A 17,985-nucleotide genomic window follows, 5' to 3' on the forward strand; every position below is an offset into this window, starting at 1 on the left:
TCTAGTAATATGAGGAGTATCTTCACATTTTATGATAAATTGATTTTAGTATCTTAATGGTGTTTGACTTACATCACATTTTATGCAAGTACTTGTAACTCTAAGGTCCAGATGAAATAAGTAAAATAATGGTGGACCAGAGACAATGTGGAAGGCTATGTGGATTGTGCTCTGCCTTTAGGTGGTACCATGTCTGAAAAATAACAGACTAGGTGTGGTGGCATACACCTGTAATCCCAGCACTTTGGGAGACTGAGGTGGGAGGACCCCGTGAGCCCCAGAGTTTAAAACCAGTTTAAGCAACATGAGAAGACCCCATCTCAATAAAAAAAGAGAAATGGCTAGGTGAATTAGAGATTTTAATTATAAAGCATCCATCCTATCTAGGATTGAATGATTACTTACCCTCCTTGTATCTTTATGAATTCATGAATTTTCAGGTCTACTGTGATGTGGAGCCAAAACGCCAAGCATTAGCCCAGGCAAACTTAGAACTGGCTGCAGCAACTGAAAAACTAGAGGCTATCAGGAAAAAGCTTGTGGTAAGTGCAAGCTATGACATTGAAATGGTTCCCAAGAGGTGGTCCCTGCCTCCACCTTAGGATTCCACCCTCAGACAGCACCTTATCTGAGCCCTATCAAGCACAAAGGAATTCGATCTTCCATGAGTGTATTTCCTTATATAGCATTCAGTAGGTATTTCTTATCTGCTCTATGCTAGACACTGAACTGGGAAAGTGCAAATGTTCATGGTTTCTACAGCTAAGAAACATTTGCAGTCTGATAGCAGAAAGGGGAGGGCAGCACACAGCGATTCCAGGCAAGCCTTCTGGAGTCAGACTCTCTGGCTTATATCTTGGCTCCACTGTTTACTGTTGCATCCCGTACAAGGTAGTTAACTTCTATGAGCCTCTGTTTTCTCATCTGCGAAATAGGTATTATGATAATAAGCTTTTCTTTCTTTCGTTCGTTCGTTCGTTCCTTCCTTCCTTCCTTCCTTCCTTCCTTCCTTCCCTCCTTCTTTTCATTTTCTTTTCTTTTTCTCTTTCTCTCTTTCCTTCCTTCCTTTTCTTCTTTCTTTCTTTTCTTTTCCCCTCCCTGCCTCCCTTCCTTCTTTTTATTTTAAGTTCCAGGGTGGATGTGCAGATTTGTTATGCAGGTAAATGTGTGCCACGGTGGTTTGCTGCACCTATCAACCCATCACCTGGGTATTAAACCTATCATGCATTAGCTATTATTCCTGAGTAGCATCCATTTCTCAGATAGAACTGTGGGGATTAAATAAGAGTAATTCATATTAAGAATTTACCATGGTACTTGGCACATAGTAAGAGCTTCGAAAATATTTTTGGCCGGGCGCGGTGGCTCACGCCTGTAATCCCAGCACTTTGGGAGGCCGAGGTGGGTGGATCACGCAGTCAGGAGATTGAGACAATCCTGGTTAACATGGTGAAACCCCGTCTCTACTAAAAATACAAAAAAGAAAAAAAATTAGCTGGACATGTGGGTATGGTAGTGGGCACCTGCAGTCCCAGCTACTCCAGAGGCTGAGGCAGGAGAATAGCGTGAACCCGGGAGGCGGAGCGTTCAGTGAGCCGAGATCGCGCTACTGCACTGCAGCCTGAGCGAGACTCCATCTCAAAAAAAAAAAGAAAATATTTTCAATGAATATTATATGTACTACTAAATACCACTACTGTTTTTACAAATATGTAAACCAGTCATCCTAGTCCAGAATTATCTATATATGTGTCTATATACAGAACATACCAAAAAGTACTGAGCCCAAAGAAATTAGAGGAAGTTGCTTAGTGAAGGTGGGTTGACATGGGCTTTTAGATGTTGCTTAGGAACCACCAGGATAACTAGGATGGGAAAGGTTTTCCTGACAGAAAGCAAGGAAAAGAGGGAAGGAGCAGTTGGGACACTTGAAGAGTCCAGCAGGCCAGAGCCCTGCAATGAAGGTTTTGGAGAGTACAGGGAATCAATGAAAAATGAACTTGCAAAGGTGAGCGTAGGCTTTCTTTGCCTTTCATGCTACAGAATTTAAATTTTATCTGATTGGTGACACTGAGCCTTTGAAAGATTTTAACAAGTTAATGATACAACTGAAGTGAATCAATGCTGGAAGAAGAAAAGAACCTAGAGGCAGGCAGACAAGTGAGAAAGCCACTGCTGTGGATCCCGTTAGAACCTCAGCTCAGGCAGGAGCAGCCATGATGGAGGGAGGGAGATACGCTCAGGCCTGGCTGATGGGATACAGAGAGATGGGAGGAATACAGGAGCAGGATGAGGAGCGTGAGGTGCCTGGCAGGGCAGCATGGAGGACAGCCAGCAGAGCGATGAGGCGGCACAACCCTGGCAGCTTACAGAAACCCCTGGAGCTTCAGTTTCTCATCTGTCAAGTAGTGGTAACAGAAACTACCTCTCAAGGTGGCCATGTGTGATTTGGGGCTACCCAGCATCCAGTCTGCCAACTTTGAGTGAAAACAGCTTGATTTTCTTTAGGGATGAATCTCTCCGCATTGGATGCACTCAGGCGAGGCTTTTAGCAGGAATGACCTTGCCTTTTCAAGCTAAGGACTCGATATATGATCCAACCTTTCCCAACTTGATCCCCCCTCTCTGGAGTTTGAGTCGTGAGCAAAAGGAATAAAAGACTGAAAACAGAATCCATAACATTGCAGAGATAATGTCCTGATGAGACTTGTAAACAGCTCCTGCTCCCAAGACTCTCTGGGACACCTTGATGCCTATATGTGGTTCTCAGCCTTTCTTGCCCTCCTAAGAGCTCCCCCATCTACTTCTGGCAAGCTCCCTTCAGCTTAAATTAGCTAGAAGTGGTCTCCATCATTCCCACCTATGATTCCTGATGCATTAAGATACTATTTAGTGTGCAGCACACAATAGACACTTCATAAATCTTAGTTCCCACCCTCTTCTTACAGAAAAATCCATATGTAAGTCTGCAGCAGTCATGACTGGAGTTTGAGAGAAAAGCCTGGGTCAGGAGTATATATTTGGGAATGGTTGGTGTATTCATCTGTTCTCGCATTGCTATAAAGAAATACCTGAGACTGGGTAACTTATAAAGAAAGGGGTTTAATTGGCCCGTGATTCTACAGGCTATACAGAAAGCATCACAGTTCCTGCTTTGGGTGGGGCCTTAGGAAACTTTCAACCATGGCAGAAAGCAAAGGAGAATCAGGCATCTTACGTGGCAGAAGCAGGAGTGAGAGATGGGGAGGGGCTTTTAAATGACTAAATCTCACGAGAACTCACTCACTGTCATGAGGACAGTACCAAGAGGATGGTACTAAACCATTCATGGGGTGCTAAGCATCCTCATGATCCGATTGCCTCCCACCAGGCCCCACTACCAACATTAAGGATTACAATTCGACTTGGGATTTGATGGGGACAGAGATTCAAACCATACTAGTTGGTGTAAAGATCATGTATGTAGAAATATTGCCTAATGAAAATGTGAAGATTAAGAAGCAATGGGAACTTAGGGTAGACCTCAGAGAGGATGCTTCTAACTCAAAGTAAATCCTGCCATTGGTCCCTGAGGAGGTAAACTCGGCAGCCACTGCAGTCTAGAATATGGTGCCCAGAGTGGCCAGGCAGCCAGGCCGGGCTTCCTATAGAATGGGGTTTGAATTTGACCTGCTTATGGCTGGGGCCACTACTTGGCAACTTGGCAATAAAAATAAGGTGAAGGACATTTTCTAACAGCACCTCCAAGATTTCAGGGCAAGTTATCAAAAGCAGAGGAATAAGATCAACTTGTCAGAGCAGAGCCCAAGGCATTGACTGATTTCTCGAATATACCAGAAAGGGCTTAAATTGCCACTCTCGTTTTGACCTTCAATAATTACAATGCATCTTTTTATGACATTATTTTAATAAGATGGTTAACAGTCCCAAAAGCTCTCTCCTTACAAGATGGATAATTTCAGCCCCTCTCATAATAATGCACTCCCTCTTATCTTTTAAGGCTCCTGTTTCTAATAGGCCCTCCTGACCACCACTCCCTGGCCAGGTGACCTGACCATCCCCTCCTCTCTCTCCAGGCAGGGCATATTCCTGCTGTAGCATGAAGCATACTGTTCAATGAATATCTGGTGACTGGTAAAAGAAAAGTGGGCAACAACAACTGCTGGTTTAGACAAGTTTAGGATAAACATATTAATTTTGTAGAAATTACCTTTGTTCATTAGTCAAAATTCTCCCTTTCAACTTAACTAAAACCTTTAGAAAATGTTATCTATTCTTAATGGTTTCATATCAATATTAGAAGTAATTAAATGTTTATAGGAAAAATATGAGGATACTTAAGACAACCATAGAGTTAACCATACAGTTAATACTTTCTGTGGTTACAGAACTAGTAATCCTTTGGACGTAGCCTGCAACTGGCTGAAAAGAATTATTCATACCAATTATTTTCAGAGATCTACAATTTAAACAGAAGTTTACATATTAATAAGCCTCAGAACTAACTTTTCGAATACAGAGAAAAGGAGCACAAAGTAATAATCAAAATAGCTTTATGAAGAGTGGGTCACCTCGGTCCCCCTACCAAGAGTGGATTTGGTATGAATATGACAAAACCTCTGGCTGTAGTTCCCCCCAAGGTTTAAGTCTCTACCAAGGCCATGTGGCTGGTTATGCTAAGGACAAGGTACCTTTGAATAGTTTCTGCCTGTTGGGATGCAGTCAGATAAAGGTTTGAGCACATGTGAAGGTATAATTTTTGCTAGCTTTGCCTTCATTTGCTCCAGCCTCTTGTTTCTCCTCCTCCATGAACTTTCCCTCCTGCTGATCTTATGCCTCCTGTTGCCTTCTTGCCTCACAAAGCCAGGATATGCCTGATTTCAGCATCTCTGCTGCAATGGAAATTCATTCATACCAGTGGGCTGATCTCTATGTATTTGTTCTTTTGAGGCTTTGTTTCTAAATTCAGACTAAAAGAAGGCTTCATATTGAAGTGAAAAAAAAAATTGCTGAGCTGGGTGGAACAAAGACCATCATGTCTTGCAAACATACAGGGCCTAAGGCTTACTCTAAATAAAATCCAAATTCAGTCTCTTTAGGGCAGTGTTTCTCAAAGTGTGTTCCCTGACCAGCAGTGTCAATGTCACCTGGAAACTTATTAGACATACTGATTCTCAGATCTAATCCCTGACCTGCTGAATCAGAAACTCTGGTGGTGAAGCCCAGGAACCTTGGTTTTAACAAGCACTTTGAGTGGTTCTGATGAATGTTCAAGTTTGAGAACCATTGGTTTAGGGTTTCTGGTGCACTCAAATCCTTGGGCCAAGTCCCTCCTTCCTCACTCTATTTATTTCTAGAAACTGAGAGGCCAGAGTCTGTCAAGAACTGTGAAGGCACCAACATTTTACCCTACTTGCAAACTAACAAGTTAGTCTGCCACAGTTTCATGGATGATGGAAGAAGACATGAGACTCGTAGGTCAGAGACCAAAGGATTTCATTACTCACAGCACAGCAAGGAGACTGAGCTTCGTGTTCATACCAGTTCCGCTTACCTCCCAAGTCCTGTGGGAATGATGCAAAGAAGACAGGTGGATGCTACATACACAGTTTATGTCATGGATGAGAAATCCCAAGCTTAGGAAACTCCAGGATAAAGAGAACCACAGGCAAACCTCCTGAACCTTTGCCCCAGATGGAAACATTATCTTTGGTATTGTGGTTAGGTAACAAAGCTGTCTCCTACTTCCAGGGAAACAACATCTCTGTCTTTCAAGCCCGTGATCTATCCAAATATGGTTAGATTATCCAGAACAAGAGCTGCCATTTCTTCTTCACAAGAGGCACAGAAACAAAGGAAACTGTGGTCTCCCAACACCCAGCTCCTTTTCCCAACTTTATGAAGGGAACTGATATAAGTCATTTTATACCTTAGCTCTGTGTGTATTTAGGTCATTCTGTTTCAATCTTGAAGGGCTGTGCATCTCAGTGTGGAGCTAGGAGGTATTTCCTGTGAAGCAACAGAGTCACTAATGTCACTTTCTATAGAGACTTATACAGCTACCACATATCCTATTCTGTTTCCAGTGCCCAAATAAAAAACATAGGCAAAACCTCTATTCTTCCTCAAACTGGAGAGCTAGTCACCAAAGTCTGGTAAATTTAACTCCCAAAGTAGAGGTCATCCATATTAGTGTGCAGAAAAAGACACCCAAGGAGCTTATAAAATACAGTTTTCTAGACGCCACACAAGTACAAACTCTGATTCTGAAGTTTTCAACTGGGGGCTCCAGAATCTGAATTTTAATTAAGAATTCCAGAAGATCCCAATGCTAGTAGGTCAGGAGATTTCACTCTAAGAAATCACTGTTAAGGCTGTCTTGTGTATCTATCTCAATCTCTTTGGCCCTGCCATCTTCTGATTTATAATGAATTGGATTCATGTTAATTTGGATTGCTAAAATAACCTCCTCACTGATTTCCCTAGTGCCAGTCTCTTGTCCTTTCAAATGAACTTTTATACAGTACAAATTCTACCCTATCACTTGGATGTAAAAAACATATTCCATTCAGCCAATACCATCCTCTTGGTAAAACTGTTATTGAACCAGGCATGTTTTGCCCATCACACAGTTTGCCAATCACTGAGATAATGAGTTTTGCAGCAGAGAAAGGGTTTATTCACAAGGCAGCAAAGTGAGGAAATGGGAGAACAAGTTGCACATCTACTTCCTTTAATACAGGTTTTAGGGATATTTATGAGATAAAGAAGCAGGATGGTCTATGATGGGAAGGTGATTGGAGGTAAGGAAAAGTGAGGTAATTGGCAGTCTTCACAAGCATAGTCAGAATTTATGGCTCTTCGTGGACACAAGTTCAGAACATGGCAGTGTTAGCATGATCTGAGGGTGGAGTTTTGGGCCCAGTGATGTCAAAAGGCCACCCATCAGGCACTCATGCAAGCCCAGATGTATGATAGGGAGGCTCAGCCAGTTTGAACTGGGCAAGAGTGGACTCCAGGTCCCTGAAAAACAATCATTAGTGTGGTGACCTATACATCACAGATGTTATCTATAAGGAAGCTAGTGGGAATTTAGATATATATTATTCAGCCATGTGACTTTTAGCTATATAGGATTTTTTAATCAACAAAAAGCAAGTGATTAAAAACAAGTGAGGCAAGTAAAGTTTGGTGGACCTAGTCAGGTTAGACCATGGTTTCAAAATGCTATCTCATTTAGTATGTTGTCGTTGTCATCATCGTCGTCGTCATTGTCGTCGTCATTGTCGTCGTCATCATCATCATAGCTAACACTTAAAGGACTCCTGCTCTGTGCCAGATGCAAATCTAAGCATACAGTGATTTAATAGAGTCATCTTCAAAAACCTTAAGAAGAAGGAACTGTTTCAGCTCCAGTTTATAGATGAACATCACAAGGAGGAAGATAGAGCTGGAACTGGAGCAAGGGCAGTCTGCCATGATGGGTGACTGTTACTCTATACCAGATAACCAAATTTCTTCTGTAAATCATAACTATATTAGGCTTTGTAGGCCAGGAGTCAATGTTCTCAACTCTTTTTTAAAAACTTTATTTAGCTAGCTAATTCATGAGCTAGCTTGGACATATTCTGCTACCTTTTTAAATTGATGCATAATGTATATATTTTGGGATACATGATATTTTGATATATTCATACAGTCTGTAATGATCAAATCAGGGCAATTGGGACATTGATCACCACAAATATTTATCCTTCTTTATTTTGGGAGCATTCTAATTCCTCTCCTCCTGCTGTTGTCAACTATGCAACAAATTATTCTTAACTATAGTCCCCCTACTATATTATCAAATACTAGATCTTATTTTTTCTAACTATGTACCCATTAATCAACCTCTTTTTATCCCTCACCTCCTCCTACACTTACCAGGCTCTGATAACCATCAGTCAGCTCTCTACCTCCATGAGATCCACTTTTTTAGCTCCCACATATGAGTGAGAACATATAGTATTTATCATTCTGTGCCTGGCTTATTTCACTTTGCATAATGACCTCCAATTCTATCCGTGTTTGCAAATGACAGGATTTCATTTTTTAATGGCTAAATAATATTCCATTGTGTCAGTATACAACATTTTCTTATCCATCCATTGAGGGGCATTTAGGTTCATTCCACATCTTGGATATTATGAACAGTGTTACAATAAACATGGAAGCACAGATATCTTTTTAATATGATGATTTCCTTTCTTTTACATGTTCTTTCTCCACATACTCACTGGCATCCATTATTTTTTGTGTTTTTGATAAGAGTTATTTTACCTGGGGTAAAATGATATCTCACTGTGATTTTGATTTGCATTTCCCTGATTATTAGTGATGTTCAGCATTTTTTGTATACCTGTTAGCCTTTTTGGTATCTTCTTTTGAAAAATATCTCTTCAGATCTTTTGCCCATTTTTAAATCAGGTTATTTGTTGTTTTACTGTTCCATTATTTGAATTCCTTATATATTCCAGATATTAACCCCATGTCAGATACATACTTTGCAAATACTTTTGCCTACTCTGTGGGTTGTCTTTTCACTTTGATTACTTCCTTTGCTATGTGATCTTAATATGATCCCATTTGTCTCCTTCTTCTTTTGCTGCCTATGCTTTTGAGGTCTTACAGTGGAAATTTTTGCCCAGACCAATGTCCTGAAGCATTTCCCTAATGTTTTCTTCTAGTAGTTTTACAGTTTTAAGTCTTGGATTTAAGACTTTAATCCATTTTTATTTGATTTTTGTGTATGGTGAGAGATAGGGGTCTAATCTCACTTTCTGTATGTGGTTATCTAATTTTCTCTCTACCATATATTGAGGAGACTGTCCTTTTCTCAGTGTATGTTCTTTATGCCTTTGGCAAAAATGAATTGGCTGTTCCATCCTGCTGCATTGGTCTATGTGTCTGTTTTGTGCCAGTACCATGCTGGTTTGGTTATTATGGCTTTATAGTATACTTTGAAATCATAGAGTGTGAGTCCTCCAGCTTCATTCTTTTTGCTCAAGATTGCTTGACTATTTGGAGTCTTCTGTGGTTCTGTATGAATTTTAGGGTGGTGGTCCTATTTCTGTGAAGAATGTCATTGGTATTTTGATAGGGATTGTGTTGACCCTTTAGATTGCTTTGGGTAGTATGGACATTTTAACTGTATTCTTCTAACCTATAAGCATAGGATACTTTTCCATTTTTGTGTCTCCTCTTCAATTTCTTTTATCAAAATTTTGCAGTTTTTCCTGTAGAGCTATTTTATTTCTTTGATCGAATTTATTACTAGGTATTTTATATTTTTTGTAGCTGTTTTAAATGGGATTGTTTTCTTGATTTCTTTTTGAGACTGTTCATTGTTGGTGTGTAGAAATGTCAATGTATGTTGATTTTGTATCCTTCAACTTTACTAACAGTTTTTTTGTGAATTATTTAGGTTTTTCTCGGAATAAGATCAGGTCATCTGTAAACAAGACTAATTTGACTTCTTCCTTTCCAACGTAGATGTCCTTTGTTTCATTCTCTTGCCTAAGTGCTCTGGCTAGAACTTCCAGTACTAGGTTGAATAAAAGTGGTGAAAATGTCCTGTGTTATTTCACATCTTAGAGAAAAGGAATTCCATTTTTCTGCATTAAGTGTGATGTTAGCTGTGACTTTGTCATATATGGCCTTTTTTGTGTTGAAGTATGTGCCTTCCATAGCCAGTTTGTTGAGCATTTTTATCATAAAGGGATACTGAATTTTGTTGAGTGTTTTTTTAGCATCTATTAAAATGATCATACAGTTTTTGTTCTTTATTCTCTTAATAAGATGTATTATATTTACTCATTTGCATATGGACTGTTCTTGTATCCCTGGGTTGAATCCCATGTGGTCATGCTGAATAATCTTTTCAATGGGTGTTGTATTCAGTTTGCTAGTATTTTGTTGAGAATTTTTGCATCTGTCTTCATCTGAGATACTGACTGTAGTTTTTTGTTGTGTTCTTGTCTAGTTTTGGTGTCAGGTAATCCTGGTCTCATCAAATGAGTGTGGAAGTATTCCCTCTTCAATTTTTTGAAAAAGTTTGAGTAGAATTGGTATTATTCAATTGTTTGGTAGAATTCAACAGTAAAGCCATTAGGTCCACGGGTTTTCTTGATGGACATTTTTTATTATTGCTTCAATCTCATTACTCATTACTGGTTTGTTCAGATTTTCTATTTCTTCATGGTTCAATCGTGGTAGATTGTATATGTGTAGGAATTTATTTATTTCTTGTAGGTTTTCCAATATGTTGGCATGTACATGTTAATAATAGTTTCTAATGATCCTTCATATTTCTGTGGTATCAGTTGTTATATATTCATTTTCATTTATTATTTTATTTGGGTCTTCTCTCCTTTTTTTTTCTTTATAGGTTAGCTAGTTTTGTTTATCTTTTCAAAAAATGAACTTTTCATTTCATTGATATTTTGTGTTTTTTAATCTCAGTCATTTACTTATGCTCTGATTTTTCTTATTTCTTTCCTTCTAAAAATTTTGGGTTTGATTTGTTCTTGCTATTTTAGTTCCTTGAGGTGTATCATTAGGTTTGTTATTTTAATTTTTTTATTTTTCTATGTAGGCATTTGATGTATTGCTGTAAACTTCTCTCTTAGTATTGCTTTTGCTGTATTCCATAGACTGAATATGTTGGGTTTCCATATTAATTTGTCTCAAAAAATTTTTAAATTTCCTTCTTAATGTCATTGACCCACTGAGTAGGAGCATGTTTAACTTTCCTGTGTTCGTATAGTTGCCAAAGCTCCTCTTTTTTTTTTTTTTTTAATTTTTTTTTTTATTATTATACGTTAAGTCCTAGAGTACATGTGCATAACGTGCTCTTGTTATTGATTTCTAGTTTTATTCCATTGTGATCAGAAAAGGTACTTGATATGATTTTTACTTTTTTGAATTTGTTGAGACTTGTTTTGTGGGCTAATATGTGGTCAGTTCTGGAGAATGTTCCATGTGCTGATGAAAAGAACTTGTCAGGCCGGGCACAGTGGCTCACGCCTATAATCCCAGCACTTTGGGAGGCTGAGGTGGGCGGATCACAAGGTCAGGAGATAGAGACCATCCTGGCCAACGTGGTGAAACCCCATCTCTACTAAAAATACAAAAATTAGCTGGGCGTGGTGGCACATGCTTGTAGTTCCAGCTACTCAGGAGGCTGAGGCAGGAGAATCGCTTGAAGCCAGGAGGCGGAGGCTGCAGTGAGCCGAGATCATGCCATTGCACACCAGCCTGGGTGACAGAGTGAGACTCTGTCTCAAAAAAAGAAAAGAATTTGTATTCTGCAGCTGTTCAATGAAATGTTCTATAAATGTCACTTAGACGTATGTGATCTAGTGTTTAGTTTATCATTGATGTTTCTTTGTTGATTTCATGTCTGGATGATCTGTCTATTAATAAGGGTGGGGTGTTGAAGTCCCCTACTATTACTGTATTTCAGTCTATCTCTCCACTTAGATCTGTTCGTGTTTACTATATATACTTCTTTCTTTGAACAAGCTTTCTGCATCTTGCTCTTTTCAAACTCCCTCTTGAACTCCAGTGACTGTTAGATGTGCTCTTTTGAGGTCATTCTCTGTAGACATTTGTTTGTTTCATCATTTTTCCTTTTTTCACTTCTGCATATTTTCAAATAGCCTGTCTTTGAAATTACTGATTCTTTCTTCTGCTTTACTCATTCTGCTCTTTAAAGCCTCAAATTCATTTTTTACTTCAGCAAATGTATTTCTTAGTTCCAGGATCTGTTTGATTTTTTAAAAATTATTTCAATCTCTTAAACTTCTGATAAATTTATGAATTGCTTTTTTGTATTATCTTGGAATCGGCTGAGTTTTCTTAAACTACTATTTTGAATTATTGATCTGAGAGCTCCCATATCATCATCCCATTAGAGTTGGTCATTCACTCCTTGCTTTGTTTGGAGAGGTCATGGCTCCCTGTTTGCTGCTGTTTCTTGTGGACATACATCTATGGCTTTACACTGAAGGATTAGTTATTTATGCCAGTCTTTGCTGACTGGCTTATTTTGGTCTTTCTAGAGTATGTTTGCTTACAGGTTATTTGTATTCGCCTGTTGAGTTCCTTAATTCTAGATCACTGCTTGCTTTTCAGCACTATATGGAACATTAAGCCCAGGTTTGCCTTGACTCTTAGAAATGCTCGAAGTACTGACCATCCTAAATTGAGGGTAAGGGGCCCCCCAAAAATACTCTGACTTTGTGGAAAAGCTAGCTAGGGGCTTTGTGCCCAGAAGACCCATGGAGTGTGCCTCGTACAGTGTGGTGCTGTTGAAAAGCCACTCTGATTTGGCATCGCCTTTGGCTGAGATAAAGGGCAGAGTTTCATGGGTTGCAGTTGCTAGTCTCACCTTCGCTCTTTATCACTAGATGCTTTCAGGGATTTTTGTCTCTATAGACACTTAGAATACTTCCCACGGGTTGAGGTAAAAAGCAGTTTTCCTGCAAGGGAATGTAAGGTGGCTGAGTGGGGAAAATGACTGCCCACCTCAGTCTCACTTTCTCCAGTGTAGAAACCATGAGTCTAGGGGGCATTTTCTACGTGCAGTGCCTGAGTAAATTTGGGTAGGGGCATTGCAGATAGAGACGTTCTTTCTTCTACTGCTCAGAGTGTTTTATTTCTCTGCGGCTCTGGGTAACGTCTCAGCCTCAGATTTGAGTTCTGGGATGTTGCTGGTGATAGTCTTAGCGCTGGATATTTGTTTTGGGTTTTCTGTAGGCAAGAGTGAAGTCAGATTACTTCGACTCTGCCATTTTGGTGATATCCCTCTGTGTTCTCAAATCTTTGCACAACTGTTCTCAGGTAAAGGTTAATATTTTTTACATTTAACATTTAAAAATGTAAAATCCATTCTTTACTCATAGGCCACACAAAACCAGATGGCTGCTAGATTTGGTGTGTGGGTCCTAGTACCTAGTACCTAGTGGGTACTGACCTTTGCTGTGTACTAACACTGAAAGCTATTTGGGATCTGGTACTTTATCATCTGCTAATTCTCGCTGTTCTCCTAGATCAAGCTTGGACTTTAGGGGAACTCCTTGGAGAAAATACTTGATCAGTTTCCCTATTATTCCACACACCCTACACATCAGTTGTACACTTCATCCTAACATGTGAACTTTCATTTCCTTTGTCTTCCACACTGTGAGCTCCTTAAAGTCTTCTAACTTTTTATGCCTAGCAGCTGACACATGAGAGGAACTCAAAAACTATTAGTTAAATTGACAAACAGAACCATATATTATATTTTAACTAAAGGTTTATTCTAGTTGAAGGACTCACTTTCCTTTTAACAGTTAACAAACATTTTGTAACACTGGACTAGGCACTGGAGTCAGGGGGACACAGAAGGCTCAGTCTCTGCTCTGAAAACTCTTACAGATTTGCTAAATGCTGTTTAATTTGCTAAGTGCTGCCAAGGGAGGTTGCACTGGCTGCCACTGGAGTGCAAAGAATGGCGTTGGTCAGTTCTGCAGGTGAGGATGTAGTTGGGTGCTCAGGAAAGGTTTGGAGAAGCAGTTTCCTCTTGAATCAAGTCTTAAAAGATGAATAGGTTTTCACCCAGAAGATAGGGAAAGGGTATTTCAAGAAAGAGGGTCTTGTGTCCTGTGGACAATAAGTACCTCAACATGGCTGAAGAATAGAGTATAAATGTCACTGTGTGGGGTCACTTGTGGTGAAAAGCGAGGCAGGGACATGATCACACAGGAAGTTGCAAGGGGTTGGTTAAGAAGTAAGTGTTTGTCCTATAGGCCAGAATATACTAAGCTCCCTAATATTGAAGACTCTTAATGCCAAAAAAAAAGTCCCAGACAGTCATGAATAGTAGTTATATTTTCTTTTAACTATGTTACAGACAATGACTAAGGCAAACGTAGATTCAGTGAGCTCTAGCAGAATAAACTAGCCCCAGTAGGGATCTGTGAGCTGTATATGAGAACTGCCGCTGTCAGACAGGGAGAGCAGTTGAAGAACTGCAGTTGGGGGCAGGAGGGTTAAACTGATCACATTTACCTTTTGGAAAGATAACTGTGGGCCAACAAACAAAGGGGAAGAGACTGGAGGCAGAATGAACATGGGTGAGGGAAGCAGAATGAAAACAAAGTCAAGGAGAGAAACTTGGATTACAAACAGTTTATAAACTGGATACAGAATGATGATATCTGAAAGAGCAAGAAAAAGAGATGGTTAGGAAGGTGAATGAGGAGCCAAGAGAGATTGCTGTCATGGGGGCCGAAGGGAACCATCACCTGGAACAAACAGTAAAGAGGGCAGATACCACAGTGCATCTGAGCATAGGCTGTGGGGCCAAACATCATGTGTCACATCTTAGCCCAGTACTTCCCGTCTGTGTGAGCTTGAGTAACTTTTTTGCCTTATTGACTCTAATTTCCTCGCCTATAAAATGAAAAAATCTGAGACTTACCGAAATGATCAAATGCATTAACACATGGAAAATACTTAGAATAGTGCTGGGTGCTTGCTAGAGGATCAGTAACTGTTAGTTGTTATTGTTTGTTTGTTTATTGTTTGTTTTTCAAATAATGATTAGTAACTTGAGAGAATGAAGCTTGTTTATCAGAGTCATAGGTGGTTTGTATCACATATGTTTCAGTAAAATGGTAGGAAAAAACAAAGAAAAAAAGTGATAGGAATAACAGTCCGATTAAAATAGATGAAGGAGAGAACGGGTGGTGAGAAAAGAAAAACAGCAAGAAAAGAGTTTTCTATAGAGAAAAATTTTTTGAAAACAAGGAGAAAGGTACAAGCAATATTAAGACCCATCAGAAAATATTTTGGAAACCTAATCATATTTATTTTAGAGTAAAATCATCTTGATGATTATATATTTGCTTTGAACTTTTTCTTTTTTTTCTTTTTGAGATGGAGTTTCGTTCTTGTTGCCCAGGCTGGAGTGCAGTGGCGCATTCTCAGCTCATTACAACCTCCACCTCCCAGGTTCAAACATTTGCCATTAAGTTATGTTTTCATTCAATGAAAAAATGAACCAGAGTGAATTTGTATCCCATTTGAAATAAACTCCAATGATATTTGCAGACCAAGCTAACTTCACATGTGCTTGCTGAATGTGCTATGCCATATTTTACATGTATTAACACACATTTGATTCCATAGCACACCTACCTATGAAGTAGGTATTAGTCGTAGTAGTCCCATTTTACAAATGGGAAAATATAAAGCTCACATAAAGTGAAAAATGAGCCCATACCACCAGGACCAGTAAGAGGTAGAGGAACTAAAACCAAGACATACATACATACATTCATTCATTCACTCTTATATTCATTCATTCATTCATTTGCGACAGTCTCATTCCATCATCCAGGTTGGAGTGTGGTGGCACGATCTCAGCTCACTACAACCTTGACCCCTAGATTCAAGCAATTCTTGTGCCTCAGCCTCCCGGGTAGCTGGACTGCAGGCATGCACCACCACACCAGGCTAATTCTTTGTATTTTTAGTAGAGATGGAGTCCCACCCTGCTGGCCAAGCTGATCTTGAAGTCCTGACCTCAGGTCACTTCAGCCTCCCAAAAAGTGCTAGGATTATAGGTGTGAGCCACCGTATCTGGCAGAACCAAGACATTTTTAAACTCAAAGCTGGATACTGTTAACTATACAGTATACCATGTGTGATCTGACTGGGAAGCCTGGAAGTATTTGCTCTGTCTCTTCACAACTGGACCTTCTCAAACATCTATTTTGTTAAATGCCTTCCATTAAATTGGTCCAGGACTCAGAAGGTTTGGGTTCATAGCCTTGTTTTTTTTTTCACTCACTAGCTAGTGAAACTATAGCAAATCACTCAGCTGATTTTTGTCTCAGTTTCCTCTCCTGCAAGTTATATAAGGCATTGTCTGCTTTATTCACCTTCATTCTCCAGCAAGCATAGAGCAGAGCTTTTCAGCGGTTGTATGACATGCAGCACCTCAACAGATTGAACGCAGTAGCAGGTATAAGAATCTGACAGGCTTCTGTTAAATAAGACATTAAAATTAGGTTCACAAAAATCTAAATTCCATTTTTCATTAATTTTGTTTGGGTAATATTGTTATTTTTAATAGAATTATGCTAATATATGGTGAGTTTATTCATATTCTTAAATTAATTTTTAAATTTTTGTCAGTTTTGCCGGGCGCGGTGGCTCAAGCCTGTAATCCCAGCACTTTGGGAGGCCGAGACGGGCGGATCACGAGGTCAGGAGATCGAGACCATCCTGGCTAACACGGTGAAACCCCGTCTCTACTAAAAAATACAAAAAACTAGCCGGGCGAGGTGGCGGGCGCCTGTAGTCCCAACTACTTGGGAGGCTGAGGCAGGAGAATGGCGTGAACCCGGGAGGCGGAGCTTGCAGTGAGCTGAGATCTGGCCACTGCACTCCAGCCTGGGGGACAGAGCGAGACTCCGTCTCAAAAAATAAATAAATAAATAAATAAATAATAAAAAAAAAAAATAAATTTTTGTCAGTTTTAACTTCTAATACCATAAATATTACTTGATATCATCTGTATGAACCAGTGCCCTGTAGGGGTCTGAATGTAAAAGGGTTTTGACACCAAAAATTTTAAGAACCATTGCCTTCCACTGTCCTAGGTATTATTCTATGAATCATCAAAATTAATCCTCAAAAAATCACCCCTTTGAGCTAGGTAACGTTATTAATTCTATTTTTAAGATACTGAAGTTGAAGCATAGAGAAGGTAAATAAATAGCCCCAACTTGATACTGCTTAGCTGGTAGCAGCATTCAAATATCAACCCACGGAGTCTGATACTAGAGCTTTCATGTGCTTCTGTGTTTGATAAACTGTAAGTACCCTTAATAACCCAAAATAGACCTGTAATATTTTTATTTCCATCTTTTTTTTTTTTTTTTTTTTTTTTTTTTGAGATGGGATCTTGTTCTTGTTTCCCAGGCTGCAGTGCAATGGCTCAATCTCGGCTCACTGCAACCTCTGCCTCCCAGGCTCAAGCGATTCTCCTGCCTCAGCCTCCAGAGTAGCTGGGATTACAGGTGCCCGCCACCACGCCCGGCTAATTTTTGTATTTTTAGTAGAGATGGGGTTTCACCATGTTGGCCAGGCTGGTCTCGAACTTCTGACTTCGTGATCCGCCCGCCTCAGCCTCCCAAAGTGCTGGGATTACAGGCATGAGCCACCACACCCTGCCATATTTCAAACTTATTTCTAGTGATGTATAATATCTCCATCAATTCTCATAAATTTGATGCTATTTTACATATTAATCTTAAATTTGATGTATATACATATTTATGTATATATATATACTGCTTTAGCAATATAAAGTAATGGTGAAATAACTGGGTCATCGACAAATATAGTCTCTAAATTATTAATAGGTTATATTCTGCAAGTTTTCTTGTTAAAGTTTCTAGGAACTTTGCATGCACCTACAAAAGCAATGTTATAAATCTTATTAGGTTTGTTGGAACTTAATATGCTAGCAAGATACCATAGTGAGGAGTCTCACAAGCATTTGACATCTCAGTCAAGACTTCCTGGCTATAAGTGATATGAACTCATTCAAAACACCTTAGCCAAAAAGGACACAAAGACAAACTCCTGGACAAAAGGTGACCAGGGGCCCCAAGAGATCTAGGAAACAAGAAGCTGCCATGAACTTCTCTTGGAGTCTCTAGGGCTGTGTGACTTCTCATCTTGCTTCTCTTTGTACGTCCCTTTCATCCTTTTCTCTTTCTCCACAATGGTTTTCTCTATTTTTTCTGTGCCCTGGTGGAAGGTGTTCCCTCTTTAAATGAAGCCCTCTGATTCACACATCCTCCAAGGTCTTTCAATGCTAAAGACAATGGATTATCTCTGAGTTTCAATTCCTACCTCCAGAAGAGAAAAATGTGGGCCAGG

The 17,985-nt window shown here is 39.6% G+C and overlaps 1 protein-coding gene across 1 annotated transcript in view; it reads left to right on the forward strand.

Annotated features, from left to right (window-relative positions):
• LOC105475674 (dynein axonemal heavy chain 11) overlaps positions 1-17,985 on the forward strand; it is a 373,683-nt gene that overhangs the window by 248,384 nt on the left and 107,314 nt on the right. The window contains exon 61 of the mRNA XM_071094928.1: positions 441-542. Within this exon, the coding sequence (XP_070951029.1) occupies positions 441-542 (102 nt within the window). The remainder of the gene's footprint in view (positions 1-440; positions 543-17,985) is intronic.

This window comes from Macaca nemestrina, chromosome 4 (assembly GCF_043159975.1).
Source record: "Macaca nemestrina isolate mMacNem1 chromosome 4, mMacNem.hap1, whole genome shotgun sequence".
In the NCBI taxonomy this organism is placed as follows: Eukaryota; Metazoa; Chordata; class Mammalia; order Primates; family Cercopithecidae; genus Macaca; species Macaca nemestrina.